This window comes from Myotis nattereri (assembly GCF_964212035.1).
Source record: "Myotis nattereri genome assembly, chromosome: 5".
NCBI lineage: Eukaryota > Metazoa > Chordata > Mammalia > Chiroptera > Vespertilionidae > Myotis > Myotis nattereri.
This window is the reverse complement of record NC_138080.1, coordinates 33,784,418-33,800,842: the sequence shown is the minus strand read 5'-3', so window position 1 is coordinate 33,800,842 and position 16,425 is coordinate 33,784,418. Positions and strand designations below refer to the sequence as shown.

The following is a 16,425-nucleotide window of genomic DNA, read 5'->3' as shown; positions in this document are numbered from 1 at the left end:
TGAGTGTGAATCGAAAGGCAGTGGTGATTGTAGCTACCTTTAAAAACAATGAACAGACGCCTTGTTAATAGAAAAGTAAAGCCGGGCCTTTGAGATGATTTCTTTTTCCTTGGCACAGAGTTTTCAAAGGTGCCGCGTATTAAGGGCTCTACGAGAAATTAAAGCAAGTATTTTTTATAGGCAAACCAAATGAGCTTTAGACATGTAGGAACGGTTTGTTTTACAGTAAGTAACGAATAATATGAAACCTCACTATTTTTTAAAATATATTTTATTGATTTTTTACAGAGAGGAAGGGAGAGGGATAGAGAGTTAGAAACATCGATGAGAGAGAAACATCGATCAGCTGCCTCCTGCACCCCCCCCCCCACTGGGGATACGCCCGCAATTAAGGTTTGTGCCCCTGATGGGAATCGAACCTGGGACCCTTCAGTCCGCAGGCCGTCGCTCTAGCCACTGAGCCAAACCGGTTCGGCGAAACCTCACTATTTTTTAAAAAAGAAAAATTAATTTATTTGTAAAAAAGGTTCTATAAGAAATATGTTATGGAAGAAATAGAAAGCCCGGATTAACTTGCATGTATGTGCAGTATGTACATTTTATTTGCATAGACGATTTTTATAATAGCTAATTGAGATGTAATTCACGCAGCATAAAATTCATCCTTTGAAAGTATATAATTCACACATATGTAATACCCTTTGTAATACTGTAAGCAATAAAAAAAAAGAAAGTATATAATTCAGTGATAGACTCAATCCCATTGTTGAATATATTCAACCACTACCTAATTTAGAACATTTTCATCACCCCCAAAAGAAGCCCCACACCCACTTCCTCCCTTCCTCCTAACCCCCTGGCAGCTGCTAAGCTATTTTTGTCTGGATTTGCCTATTCTGGACATTTCGTGTAAATGAAATTACCTATTCATTCATCACCTGTTGGATATTTCTGTTCCCTTTTTTGGGGCTGCTATAAATAATGCTGTTTGCATAGACAATTTCTTTAAAGGGTGTGAAAGACCTGTTAACTATTAGGAAGTGTGAGAAGGAGATTGACTCTTTACCTTTTTGTAGTGGCGATTTTTTTTAACCAACTTCATATATTTTTAATTAAGACAAAAAATGCCCTAGTTGATTTGGCTCAGTAGGTAGAGTGTTGGCCTGGGAACTGAAGGGACCCAGGTTCGATTCCCATCAAGGGCACGTGCCTTAGTTGCAGGCTCAATCCTGGCCCCCGCCTTGTGCAGGAGGCAACATATCACAAGTGAGACACATCTATGTTTCTTTCTCTCTGCTGGGTTTGATTGGTTGTGAGCGCGATCCCTAGTAGGGGTAGTAGTGCAGGAAGCAGTAGATGGATGTGTCTCTCTCATCAGTGTTTCTATCTCTTTCTCCCTTCCTCTCTAAAATAAAAAAACAAAACAAAAAACTATATATAAAAAAATATATAGTATTATATATAGTATTATATAGTGAAAAAATCTTTCACTAATAGTATGGCCTTGGGTAAGGAATTGTACCTGTCTGGGTTTCAGTTTTCTCATTTCTCATGTAAATAAAATTGGACTAGATATTTTTCTTTTTTAAAAATATTTTTTTACCATGAGTGAAAACTTTATCGCTCCAAGCAATTTACATGAATGTCACCAGCACCTCATTGGGGCAAATATATAAAAAGCACAATCTTCTCAGCTAATGCACTGTACAGAAGCTTCCCAGGCCACACCCTCTGCACAACGGTTGCATTTCAATGGCAGCAGCTGTACTTGCTGGAGCCTCCTTTGCAGGTGCAGTTCTAGGCACACTTGGTGGGGCTGGGGGAGCAGTAGCTTTTTCAACATGTTTTACAGTTGCAAGCTGTGCATTTGTAGTTGTCTCTACAGATGCATTTTCCTCCAGACCATCAGGAGCATTCCCTGGGGTCCATGGTCCAGGTGTCTAAGAGGCTCCCGTGCTGGAGAAGGGAGGCTCTGGACTAGATCATGATCTTTTTCAGTTCTCAAATTTAATGCTTAATATGATAAAATGAAAGCTACTATAGGAGGTTTTTCTTAATGAATTAGAGTTGTGTTCTTTATAACTGCAATGTAACTTTCAATTTATTTTTATCATAGGACCTAGATTGATTATTACAATGGAAGAAATCAACAATTTTAAGACACCAAGCAAATTATCTGAAAAAAGAAAATCTGGTAAGATAGGTATACTAGTAAAACCTTTTTTCATTGTTATTGTTATTAGAACTGTAGTTTGATGCTTTAATTACCACCCACAAATTTAGATTAAGTCCTCTTTATAATGTTGGTCTTAACAAATTAGACTTACTTTATCATCCTGGCCATGACCTGATTTCCTTTATTCCTGATTATCTGAATGTATGTTGAACTTTTCAGAATCTATTGGGATAGTTTTATTTTTTAGTCTGTCAATATGGTAAATTCTGTTAATTTTAAAATGTTAAACCAAACTTTCACTCCTGAGGTAAAGCCAATTTAGTCATGAGGTATTTTATATATTGCTTGATTCACTTTGCTAATATTTTCTGTGTTCAAGAGGGATATTGGACTGTTGCTGTTTTTTGGGGTTTTTTGGAATGTCTGTCTAGTTTTGGTATCAGGGTATTCTGTATTCATAAAGTAAGATGGGAAGTGTTCCCTTTTCTTGAAGAGTATATGTAGAAGTAATATATTTCTTCTTTAAATGGTAGAATTCACCAGTAAAGCCATATGGGCCAGAAGTTTTCTTTATAGGAAGTTTTTTTTTCTTCAGTTTTTTATTTTAATATTATATTAATATTTTAAGAAAAAGATCTTAAATATAATAATGTTACATACAATAAACAATATCTCAAGAAAAACGATTTTAAATATGATAATGTTACATGCAATAAATACCAGTTATTCAAGAAAAATGATCTTATATATAATAATACCTCTAGAGGCCCAGTGCAGGAAATTCTCCAACTGCTGGCCAGGGCCTTCCTTCTTTCTGCGCCGAACCCTGGTGGTCAGCGCATGTCATAGCAAACAATTGAACTCCTGGTTGGTCGAACTCCAGAGGGGACACTTTGCATATTAGGCATTTATATACATACTAGAGGCCCGGTGCACAAAAATTTGTGCACTGGGGGGGCGGTCCCTCAGCCCGGCCTGTGCCCTCTCGCAGTCTAGGACCCCTCGTGAGATAACGCCCTGCTGGCTTAGGCCTGCTCCCGGGTGGCAGAGGGCAGGCCCAATCCCTAGGTGCAGCCCCTGGTTGGGCTCAGAGCAGGGCCGATTGGGGAGTTGGGGCACCGCCCCCCTGTCATGCACAGAGCAGGACGGATTGGGAGGTTGCGATGCCACCCTCAGTCATGCTCATGGTAGGGCCGATTGGGGGGTTGGGGCACCGCCCCCTGTCACACTCAAGGCAGGGTTGATAGGGAGGTTGCGGCGCCACCCCCTGTCACGCACAGAGCAGGGCCCATCAGGGTGGTTGGGGCTCCTTACCCTGTCATACACAGAGCAGGGTTGATCAGGGGGTTGGGGAGCTCCCCCCTGTCACGCACAGAGCAGGGCCCATCAGGGGGTTGAGGAGCTCCCCCCTGTCATTCACAGAGTAGGGCCGATAGGGGAGTTGGGGCACCGCCCCCTGTCAAACATACAGCAGGGTGGATCAGGGGGTTGGGGCGCCGCCACTCTCACACTCAGGGCAGGGCCGATGGGGAGGTTATGGTTCTACCCTGTCACAAACAGAGCAGGGCCCGTGGGGGGGGCGGGGGGAGGTGGTTGGGGCACCGCACCCTGTCACACACAGAGCAGGGCCGATCAGGGGGTTGGGGCGCCGCAGCCTGTCACACACAGAGCCGCAGGGCGATCAGGGGGTTGGGGAGCTCCCCCCATCAGTCACAGAGCAGGGCTGATCAGGGGGTTGGGGCGCCTTCCCCTGTCACGAACAGAGCAGGGCGGATAGGGAGGTTGTGGCCCCGCCCCCTGTCACACACAGAGCCACAGGGCGATCAGGGGGTTTGGGCACTGCCCTCTGTCACGCTGATCCCGGTGCTGGGAGGCATATTACCCTTTTACTATATAGGATAGAGGCCTGGTGCATGGGTGGGGCTGACTGGTTTGCCCTGAAGGGTGTCCTGGATCAGGGTGGGGGTCCCCACTGGGGTGCCTGGCCAGCCTGGGTGAGGGAATGATGGCTGTTTGCAGTTGGTCACACATCCTTCAGGGTGGGGGTCCCCACTGGGGTGCCTGGCCAGTCTGGGTGAGGGGCTGAGGGCTGTTTTCAGGCTGGTGGGTGACGGAAGCTCCCAACTGCTCCTTTTTTTCTTTTTTTTTTTTTTATTCTGGGGCAGCTTTAGCTCTGAGGCTCCAGCTCTTAGGCCTCTGCTGCTAAAAGCAGGTATCTGGTTTGTTTGCGTTCTATAGTCTAAACAATGTATAACTCCAACTCTGAGATCCCGGCTCGCTGAAAGCAGGTTTTTGGGGTTTTGTTTAGCTTCTGTATTTGTTACAATGTTTCAAACTGCAGGCTCAGAGGCAGGCAAGGCAGGTGGGGAACGTTGGAGTCCTCCGTCACTGAAGCAAGCAAGCCTCATGTTAGTTTCAAGCTGCCTGACTGCCGGCCGCCATCTTGGCTGCAGTTAATTTGCATATCGCCCTGATTAGCCAATGGGAAGGGTAGCAGTCGTATGCTAATTACCATGTTTCTCTTTTATTAGATAGGATATAGATTACATGCAATAAACATTAATATGTAAAGAATAAAAGGATTTTAAGTATAATAATATTACCAAAACTGTACTAACATAGTATGATATCACAGAAGTTGTAGGAAATATTAAAAATCTGCAAATAACAGGATTATTTCTATTATATTCTAGAATACTTTTTTCTCCTCTGACTCTTTGTTCATCAGTTTACGTTGTTCATTATATTCCACAAATGAGTGAGATCATATGATATTTATTTTTCTCCAACTTGCTTATTTCACTTAGCATGATGCATTTAAAGTCTATTTTGTTGGATATGAATACTGCTACTCCAGCTTTTTTATCTTTTCCATTTGCATGGAAATTTTTTGTTCACCCCTTCACTTTCATCCTGTGTGTCTTTTGTTTTGAGGTGGGTCTCTTGTAGACAGCATATGATTGGATCATGTTTTTGTATCCATTCAGCTACCCTACACCTTTTGATTGGAGTATTTAATCCATTTACATTTAGGGTTATTATTGAGAACTACTTATTTATAGCCATTTTAATTTTGTATGGCTAGGTTTCTCTCTCTGTTTCTTCTCAGCATTCTCTTACAGCAATCCCTTTAGCATTTTTTGTAATGCTAGCTTGGTGGTGATGAACTCCTTTAGTCTTTTTTTGTCTGGGAAGCTGTTTATTTGACCATCTATTTTGAATGATATCCTTGCTGGATATAGTAATCTTGGTCTCAGATCCTTGCTTTCCATTACCTTGAGTACTTCATGCCATTCCCTTCTGGCCTGTAAAGTTTCTGATGAGAAATCAGGTGTCAGCCTCATGGGAACTTCTTTGTAGGCAACAACTTTCTTTTCTTTTGCTGTCTTTAAAATTCTCCCTTTGTCTTTAATTTTTGGCATTTTAATTATGATATTATGATGTGTCTGGGTGTGGGTCTGTTTGGGTTCTTCTTGTTTGGTGTTCTCTGTGCCTCCTGAACTTGTGTGACTTTTTCCTTTTCCAGGTTAGGGAAGTTTTCTATCATTATTTCTTCAAACACCTTCTCTATTCCTTTCTCCCTTTTTGCCTCTTCTGGCATTCATACTATTCTAATATTGTTACATTTCACATTGTCCCACAGCTCCCTTAGGCGGTCCTGTTTTTTAATTGTTTTTTCTTTCTGGTTCTCTAATTGAGTGATATTTTCAACTCTGTCTTCTAATTCACTGATTCGATCCACAGCTTCCCCTAATCTGCTGTGTATTCCTTCCAATGTGTTCTTTATTTGTATGTCATTCTTTATCTCAGACTGTTCTTTTTTCATAGTTACTATATCTTTTTTCATATTGTTGAGCATTTTTATTTATTTTTATTTTTTTAATATATTTTATTGATTTTTCACAGGGAGGAAGGGAGAGGGATAGAGAGCTAGAAACATCGATGATAGAGAAACATCGATCAGCTGCCTCTTGTGCACTCCCCACTGGAGATGCACCCACAACCAAGGCACATGCCCTTGACTGGAATCGAACCTGGGACCTTTGAGTCTGCAGGCTGATGCTCTATCCACTGAGCCAAACCGGTTAGGGCTTGTTGAGCATTTTTAACATCATTACTCTGAATTCTGTTTCAGATAAATTTCTTATCTCTTTCATTTATTTATCTCTTTTTCTGGAGAATTCGCTAGTTCTTTCATTCGGGGGTTCTTTCTTTGTTTCCTCAGTTTGGTTGTCTCTTTGGGTTTGTGACTATGTTTTATATAGATCCTCTATACCTCTCAATCTCTAGTGCAGGATAGTGTTAAAGGTTGTTTCTGACTTATTGGATCAGGCAAAGACTCCAAACCTCCAGAGACTGCCTCTGTCCACAGACTAGTAGGATTCCGACTTGAATTGCCCCCAGCCAGGCAATGGTCCTCAGGTGTGGCAAGACTCTTCCCCCAAGGCAAGGCAGATGTCTATGTGGGAAAGATGTCCTCCACAGTGTGAGGGAATTACACAGCGCAGGAAACTTGGGGTGTCTGCCTTCTGAGCTCTATCCCCCGAGTCCCCAGTCATGAGTTCTGCTCTTACAGCTCCAGTCCACTTCACCGTCCCTCTGCCAGAGCACAAGGTGGGTGGCTCAGGGAATTTTTGTGCGTTGGCTCTTTAAGAGGGTGCCCGAACTTTTAGCTGCCACTCCTTGGCAGACAACATCCCACTGCTTTTCACAGCTAGATGTGGGTACCCTCCTCAGTTTTGGTGCTCTCTGCTAGGGAGCCCAACTTCGTGATTAGATCCCAGAGTTCTCAGTGGCACCCCCACCCCCACCCCCCCCAGCTGAGATATCTCTCCGGGACTTCAGTTGCCATCTTTGGGTGCCCCACCAGTCCTCTAGCGCCTCTGCCCCTCCTACCAGTCTCTATGCGGTCTCCACCTTTGGTCCTTGGGCATCAGGGTTCTCTCCTGTGAGTTTTCCATTGATTATTCAGGAAGCCTTTCCGTATTTCACTTGCTATTCCAGCTTGTTCCTGGGAGCATGTCCATGCAGAACCCTCCTACTCTGCTGCCATTTTAAATCTCCAAATTGTTTTGAAGTTTTATTTTTTACCTATGAATTGAACTGAGTCCTAAATTTGTCTAGTTTTCCTGGATGTTTAGCTACAGCTCTCCAGACTAATACTTACTTTCTTCCCATCCTTAGCCTTGGAATCAATGACTACTAAAATCTTCTTTATAGGAAGATTTTAACTGTGACTTCACAGTTAATTGATATTGGGCTATTCAAGTTATCTATTTCTTCTTGTGTAAACTTTGTTAGTGTTTTTCAAGGAATTTGTTTATTCTAAGTCAGCCGTGGGCAAACTACGGCCCGCCGGATCCAGCCCGTTTGAAATGAATAAAACTAAAAAAAAAAAAGACCGTACCCTTTTATGTAATGATGTTTACTTTGAATTTATATTAGTTCACACAAACACTCCATCCATGCTTTTGTTCCGGCCCTCCGGTCCAGTTTAAGAACCCATTGTGGCCCTCGAGTCAAAAAGTTTGCCCAACCCTGTAATCTAAGTTGTCAAATTTATGTGCATAAAGTTATTTATGACATACTCTTACTACCCTTTTAATGTCAGTAATGTCAGCAGGGTCTGTGGTGATATCTTTTTGATTTCTGGTACTGATTTTTCTTCCTTGATCAGTTTATCTTGGTGAATGTTTCATGCAATTGAAAAGATCACATTTTCTACTGTTTTTTGGTATAGTGTTACATAAATATCAATGAGGCCAATCTAGTTGACTTACGTTGAACAAGTTCAGGTCTTCTGTATCCCTATTGATTTTCTGTCTATTCTGTTACTGAGAGAGGTGTATCTTCAACTACAATTGTGGATTTGTCTATTTTTTAAAATATGTTTTTACAGAGAGAGAGGAAGTGAGAGGGAAACATCAGTGAGAGAAACATTGATTGGCAGCCTCCTACACGCCCACACTGGGAATCAAGCTCACAACTCCCAGGCATGTGCCCTGACTGGGAATGGAACCAGTGACTTCTTATTTCATGTGTTGATCCTCAACCACTGAGCCATATCAGCTGGGCTTGATTTGTCTAATTTTTTCTTTCCATTCTATCACTTGTTTTACATTTTTTGAAACTTGTTATTAGGTACATATACATTTAGGAAGGTTTATTCTTTGATGAATTTACCCCCTTACTGATATGAATTGTTTTTATTTATCTGATGTTGTACTCTCTTCTAAGTTCACTTTATGTGATATTAATTGAACCACTCCAGTTTGATTAGTGTTTGAATATTATGTTTTACAACCCTTTACTTTTAACCTATTTGTGTCTTTATATTTAAAGTGAGTTTATTACATAGCATGTAGTTACTTATGTCTTGTTTTGGTTTTATCATGTCAACTTCTGCCTTATATTGGACTGTTTAGTCACTGTCTACATGTGGCTATTTAAATTTAGATTCAAATGAATTAAAACTAAATAAAATTATAAATTTAGTTTCTTAGTTATACTAGTCACATTTCTATCATGACAGGAAGTTCTATTGGATAACACTGTGTAGACCATTTACATTTAATGTAATTCTCTATGGTTGGATTTAAATCTATTTTTTTTATTGTCCATAGCAAATTGGTGATATCCTTATTTTTCTTCCTAATATTTTTCTCTGTGCTTCATTTTTTTTTAATATATTTTTATTGATTTCAGAGAGGGAGGGAGAGGGAGAGAGAGATAGAAACATCAATGATGAGAGAGAATCATTGATCGGCTGCCTCCTGCATGCCCCCTGCTGGGGATTGAGCCTGCAACCCAGGCATGTGCCCTTGACTGGAATCGAACCTGGGACCCTTCATTCCGCAGGCTGATGCTCTATCCACTGAGCCAAACCAGGTAGGGCTGTGCTTCATTTTTGATATTTTTTGTTGTTTTGTCTTAAAATTTAGTGACCTTTTGCTCTAAGATGGTATCATTCTTATACTTTGTATTTTTCATTTCTCTTAAGTTCATTAGGATCTTTTTTAATTTTTCTGTCTTAATTTGTTATGCTCACATTTTCCTTTACATCATTAGTGTATTTTTTAAGATTTATATGTTAAGGCTTTTATCTGCTACTTCTATATCTGTATGTTTCTATTGGTTTATTTTTCTCCTGGAAAGGGTCATATTTTCTTGCTTCTTTCATACCTGGTAATTTTTTATTGGCTGTGAGAGATTTTACATGGTTAAGTGCTGAACTTTATTCCTTTGAAGGGTGTGTGATTTTGTTGTGCTGAACCTGCAGTTAAGTTTCCTGCACATTGGCTTTTTTCTTTTGAGTCTTGCTTTTAGGCTTTGTTCTAAATTTTTTCCTTAGGCTAAAATTTAGCTGCACTACTAAGTTATGACCCTTTAGAGCAGCGGTTCTCAACCTGTGGGTCGCAACCCCTTTGGGGGTTGAATGACCCTTTCACAGGGGTCGCCTAAGACCATTGGAAAACACATATATAATTATATATTGTTTTGTGATTAATCACTATGCTTTAATTATGTTCAATTTGTAACAATGAAATTGGGGGTCACCACAACATGAGGAACTGTATTAAAGGGTCGCGGCATTAGGAAGGTTGAGAACCACTGCTTAAAGGACTTTATTCAATGCCCTGTGTTAGAGTTACCACACTCTGGCTGATCGTAAGTGAACTATTCCTAGACCTGTGTCATCTCCCATCATGATTTAGCCTATTACTTGGGTTTGGTGGTTTCTTTAGCTTTGGGGAATCATGTCCATTATATGTACAGAAAGTATTTAGTCAAATGCTTAAAGGGAGATCTCTTTTTAGATCTCTGGAGCTTTCTTATTTTGTGGCTTCCTCTTTAGTTCTCTGCTCCATAAATTCTAGCTATTTAGGTTTCCTTGACCTATGACATCTCTCTCCTCAACTTGACAAGACCTCTGAGCTCTGTTTCTTTGTGCTTTGTCTAGAAACTGCTTTTTAGCAGTAAGTTAGGGTAACGATAGGGATCCCCCCATTTGTTTCTCTTCTCTCAAAGATCACAATCCTGCTCTGCCTATTGTCAGGTATATGAAAACTGTTATATTTTGTCAAGTTTTCTAGATGGCAATTCCAAGGGCAGTTAATTATTCACTAGCAAAAATAAGACTTCTATATTTTTTTTTATGACTATATAATGTTTTGTAATATAGATGTACTATAATTATGACTAATGATTATTACTAAGGGGTGTTTTTCTGCAGCCACAAAAGTGAATCCCAATCCTATATAATAAAAGCCTAATATGCTAAGTGTCCGGTCAACCGGTCGGCCGTTCAACCAATCAAAGCATAATATGATAATGATATGCTAGGCCGCTCAACTGCTCGCTAGGATGTGCACTGACCACCAGGGGGCAGATAGTTGACCAGTCGACCAGTTGCTGTGACATGCACTAACCACCAGGGGTTAGCTTGCTGCTGGGGTCCGGCTGATTGGGACTGAGTGAGATGGGCCGGACATGCCCTAGAGCCCTCCCATAGTCCCTCCCCAGCTGGCCAACCTCCCACATTCCTTGCCGGCCCTGATTGTGCACCGGTGGGGTGCACCAGTGGGGTCTCTCGGCCTGGCCTGCGCCCTCTCGCAATCGGGACCCCTCGGGGGATGTCGGAGAACTGGTTTCAGCCCGATGCCACAGGCCAGGCCGAGGGACCCCACTGGTGCACGAATTCGTGCACTGGGCCTCTAATATTCAAATATATATGCTTGCATACATGTATGTGTATGATGTCTTTGGGCACATGCTGTACTGAGGTGTTGGCAAACTATTTGTAAAGGGCCAGATAGTAAATAGTTTAGACTTTAGACTTTGTTGGCCACACAGAAACACTATTGTATATTCTTATTTTACCTGTTTTTGTGTGTGTGTTTCTTTTAATCAACCCTTTCAAAAACATTTCTTAACTTCTGGACCATATAAAAACAAGCTTCAGTGTTACTGTAAGATAGAACTCCAAAAGTAGACTTGACCAAGGGGTCTCCATTTAAAATTAGGGTGGATAGTGTCAAATTGCTCTCCAAAAGATTATGCCAATTAATATACTCTTAACAATAGTGTATTGCAAATGTTCAGATGCATTTGCAGAAGTCTTTTCAAATACTAATTTTTAATTCTTTCTGACACTTAGTGTTATGTTCAACTCCATGTATAAAAATTCCTGCCTCTCCGTTTATGCAGAAGCTTGGCTATGGCACAGGGGTAAATGTCTACCTTATGAAAAGGTGAGTACACGATTTTAGATTAACCTTTTTACATGGAACCATAGTTCAACTGTACTTGGAGACAAAGGAAAATTCAAGTATTTAGATTTGAGGTATGTTCCTGATCCTGCTATATTCAGTCTCAGAACCTTTTATAACTTTACCAGAGCTCTCTACCTGGTATACATTTCTTTTAACTTTTCTCCTAATTAATTATTAAAGGAACAGTAATCTACCTTATAATTTTTCCTTGGCTTTATGGGAAGGGAAGCAGCCTGACTAACACAATATGTTTTTAGGTTTATATTGTTTCTAGATAGAAATGCTTTCTTTAATATAAAGCTAATTAATTGAGAATAGCATAGCAATAATATGTAAGTGGGTGTCTCGAAGCATTTTGGCCACTTAAACACTCCTTTTGTGTTTGTGTGCTGTTTTGTGAACATGTGTTTTTTAGTGAATAAAAACTCAGTCATCTAAGTTATTTTGAAAGAAAAAAATTTTTGTAGACTCATGGCTAGTCTCATTTTTTTCCTCTTTCTTAAAAAATTGTCTTTAAATGTAAGTGTATTGTTAATAAAGTTCTACTGTATATAACAATCAAAAAGCTTCATATGGTGGCTGATTGAAAAGTAGCAGTCCCTGCCTGATTCTACTACTACTTGTAATGTGTCCCTGTCAGCCTGGGATTTTCCTCTCCTGGTAACCTGGAGATTGCCTTTGTTTCTCAGGTGAATTGGATCTTCTGTTGTTCTGTACCTCATGTCTTACTATTTCTTAGTTTACATCTTGTTTTGTTTGAGGACATTTGGTAGCTCCATATGAAAAAGTACACAGAGGTACCTTTTAAAAATATATATATTTTTATTGATTTCAGAGAGGATGGGAGAGATAGAAACATCAATGATGAGAGAGAATCATTGATTGGCTGCCTCCTGCACGCCCCCTACTGGGGATCGAGCCTGCAACCTGGGCATGTGCCCTTGTCTAGAGTCGAACGTGGGATCCTTTAGTCCACAGGCTGACGCTCTATCCACTGAGCCAAACCGGCTAGGGCAGGGGTGGGCAAACTTTTTGACTCGAGGGCCACAATGGGTTCTTAAACTGGACCAGAGGACCGGAACAAAAGCATGGATGGAGTGTTTGTGTGAACTAATATAAATTCAAAGTAAACATCATTACATAGAAGGGTACGGTCTTTTTTGTTTTAGTTTTATTCATTTCAAATGGGCCAGATCCGGCCCGCGGGCTGTAGTTTGCCCACGGCTGGGCTAGGGCCACAAGAGATGCATTTTTGAGAATTGGCATTTCTAAAATGTTTTCATTCTACACTAATACTTGAATGGCTCTTTTTGTTTTTCTGGGCCAGAATTCTTGTTTGGACATAATTTTCCTCCACAACTTTGAGGACATTGTTCCATTATCTGTTAGCCTGCAATGTTGCTGCTGAGAATTCTGAAGCCTTTCTGATTGCCGTTTCTTTTGTTACCTGTTTTATGTTATCTACTAGAGGCCTGGTGCACAAAAATTTGTGCATGGGGGGGGGGGGGTGTTCCTTAGCCCAACCTGTACCCTCTCGCAGACTGGGACCCCTCAGGGGATGTCAACCTGCTGGTTTAGGCCCTCTCCCCGGGGGGATCGGGCCTAAGCTGGCAGTCAGACATCCCTCTGGGAGCCTGGGAGCCCTCGGGGGATGTCCACTTGCCAGCGGGGAGCAGGCCTAAGCTGCAGTTGGACATCCTTAGAGCTACTGAGGAGGCGGGAGAGGTTCCCGCCACCACCACTGTGTTGGCAGCTGTCAGCCTGGCTTGTCGCTGAGCAGAGCTCCCCCTGTAGGAGCGCACTGACCACCAGGGGGCATCTCCTGCATTGAGCATCTGCCCCCTGCTGGTCAGTGTGTGTCATACTGACCAGTCATTCCCAGTTGTTCTGCTATTAGGGTCAATTTGCATATTACCCTTTTATTATATAGGATAGAGGCCTGGTGCATGGGTGGGGGCTGGCTGGTTTGCCCTGAAGGGTGTCCCGGAACAGGGGGGGAGTCCTGCTGGGGTGCCTGGCCAGCCTGGGTGAGGGGCTGAGGACTGTTTTCAGGCTGGCCACACCCTTTTCAGGGTAGTGGTCCCCACTGGGGTGCCTGGCCAACCTGGGTGAGGGGCTGATAGCTATTTGCAGGCTGGTCAAGCCCCCTAGTGGGGACCCTCACCCCATGGGGGTGTGGCCAGCCTGGGTGAGGGGCTGAAGCTGTTTTCAGGCTGGCCACACTCCTTCAGGGTGAGGGTCCCTACTGGGTGGGGTGCCTGGCCAGCCTGGGTGAGGGGCTGATGGCTGTTTGCAGGCTGGTCAAGGCCCACAGTGGGGACCCTCATCTCATGGGAGTGTGGCCAACCTGGGTGAGGGGCTTATGGCCGTTTTCAGGCTGGCTACAGCCCTTTCAGGGTGGGGGGCCCTACTGGGGTGCCTGGCCAGCCTGGGTAAGGGTCTGATGGCCATTTTCAGGCTGGCCATGGCCCCAGGCTGGAAGCAGGTATCTGGGATTTATTTATCTTCTATAATTGAAACTTTGTAGCCTTGAGCGGAGCTCAGGGCCGGCCAGGGCAGGCGGGAAGCTTGGCTTCCTCCATCGCCGGGGGCAACCTAAGCCTTCTGCTCACTCCAATTCCGTGGTCACTGCCATCTTTGTGATGGACTGATGGAGTGAGGGTGTGATGGTTAATTTGTATATTACTCTTTTATTAGATAGGATTCCTTCCAGTGTTCTGAACTTTGTATATTTATTTGTCACCAGTGTTCTGAAATTTCACAGTGACATGCATAGGTGTGGGATTCTGAAAATTCCTGTTCTTAAATTTTTAAGAAGTTATGTTTAAAATTCTTTACTGACATTTTTCACCCCTGTCTTCCTATTCTTTATGTGGATGTTCTACTTACTGGACTGATCTCTGTTTTTTCCCTGATTTTCCTATTTTCTCTTTGTTCTATTTTCCGAGAGATTTTCCCAACCTCATCTTCTGATACTTCTATTGAGTTTTTCATTTTTGTCTATTTTGTTTTTAACTAATTATCTGAAAGTTTTCCTTTTTAAAATGGCATCCTAAGTCTTTTGGGAGTGCTAGAAATGTTCTATATATTGATCTTGATGGTGATAGCATGTATGAAAACTCATTGAGCATTTAGTATGCATATGGTCATGAATTACTGTGTTCCTGTATGTTCACAGGCATTCAACTTTACCAATAAACCTCAAACTAAAGACCGTCTGCTTTAGCCCCTTTCAGAACTAGTTTTCAGTCTTGAGAAGCTGAGGAGACAGGGAATGGGCAACTGCCTAGAGATACAGTATCAGGAAGGGTATCTAGGAATCTACCTGCTTATGAATAAGTTCAAGAAGTTCATGGGGCCTGTTGTCATTTATTTCCATCTGCTTTCTAGCTTCCAAAAGTTTGTTGTGTCTGCTTTGTTATCTCCATCCTTGTCGGTGGGTATATGTCTTAAACTATCCATTTGTTTTTACATGACTGAGGCTTCAGCGGGATCAAAATTGTATATGTATGTTCAAGGTATCAGTGGCCTAAAGCAGTGGTTCTCAACCTTCTGGCTCTTTAAATACAGTTCCTCATGATGTGACCCAACCATAAATTATTGTCGTTGCTACTTCATAACTGTAATGTTGCTACTGTTATCATAATGTAAATATCTGATATGCAGGATTGTCTTAGGCGACCCCTGTGAAAGGGTCGTTCGACCTCCAAAGGGGTCGCGACCCACAGGTTGAGAACTGCTGGTCTAAAGTATGTATATATATATATATATATATATATATTTTTTTTTTTTAAATGTATTTTATTGATTTTTTACAGAGAGGAAGGGAGAGAGATAGAGAGTTAGAAACATCAATCAGCCGCCTTCTGCACATCTCCTATTGGGGATGTGCCCACAACCAAGGTACACGCCCCTGACCGGAATCGAACCTGGGACCTCTCAGTCCGCAGGCTGACGCTCTATCCACTGAGCCAAACCGGTTTCGGCTAAAGAATATTTTTAATGTTAAATGAAGTTTGCATCCCCAGAATAAACCCAACATAGTTTTGATGTATTATTTTTTAAATATATACTGATAGATTTAGTTTGCTATTTGTTTAGCATTTTTGCATCTGTGATATAATTGATACTGACCTGTGGTTTTCATTTTATTGCTGTTTCTGTTTAATTTTTTTCTTATATATTTTTTATTTATTTCAGAGAGGAAGGGAGAGGGAGAGAGAGATAGAAGCATCAATGATGAGACAGAATCATTAGCTGGCTCCTGCATCCACTGGGGCTCGAGCCTGCAACCTGGGCATGTGCCCTGACCAGGAATTAAACTGTGACCTCCTGGTTCATAGGTCAACACTCAACCACTGAGCCACGTCAGCCAGGCTCTGTTTAATTTTTGTAATTAAGTTTATACTAGGCTCTTAACTCTTTTTCTTCCTATTCCTTGGAAAAAATTGAATGCTAGGTCTCTTGAAAGTTTAGTAAACTCACCTGGAAAGTTATCTAGGCTTTGTATTTCTTGTGGGAAGATTTTAAAATCCTGATTAAATTTCTTCTTTCATCAATTTTCTTAGATTTTTTTTCCTTAGAATTTGACCATTTTGTCTTTTAAATTTATTGTTTAAAAGTTTTATTATTTTTTAATCTTTATTTGTTGAAAGTATTACATATGTCCCCCTTCTACCCCCTTGATCCACTTCAGCCCACTAAAAGTTTTATTCACTTTTATTTTTTAACCTCTGCTGTTTCTGTAGTTATGTCCTCACTTTTTATTGCAATATTATTTGTGCCTCCTTTTATTTTTTTCCTTGTGCAATCTCTGTTTTATTAGCCTTTTCAGTAAACTGACTTTTAGCTTAAGTATTTTATTCAGATTTTATAGTTTTTATCATTATATAGATCAGGATATTTTATGGGAAAGGTAAAGGATGGACTTGGTCACTGAATTCTAAACATTCAAGAGTTAAAACTTGAAACTTAAAA

At 41.4% G+C, this 16,425-nt stretch overlaps 1 protein-coding gene across 2 annotated transcripts in view; it reads left to right on the top strand.

Moving 5' to 3' along the window:
* Positions 1-2,058: 2,058 nt before the first annotated feature.
* The window catches only part of LOC308520342 (lymphokine-activated killer T-cell-originated protein kinase-like), a gene marked incomplete at its 3' end in the record, with an annotated part of 96,986 nt that continues 82,619 nt past the window's right edge, over positions 2,059-16,425 (top strand). Inside the window, exons 1-2 of one of the 2 annotated variants that reach the window (XM_081092828.1) lie at positions 2,059-2,194; positions 11,334-11,427. In XM_081092828.1, coding sequence (XP_080948954.1) covers positions 2,137-2,194; positions 11,334-11,427 — 152 coding nt within the window. In that variant the 5' untranslated portion in view covers positions 2,059-2,136. The remainder of the gene's footprint in view (positions 2,195-11,333; positions 11,428-16,425) is intronic. The other variant, XM_081092829.1, reaches the window with a different exon arrangement.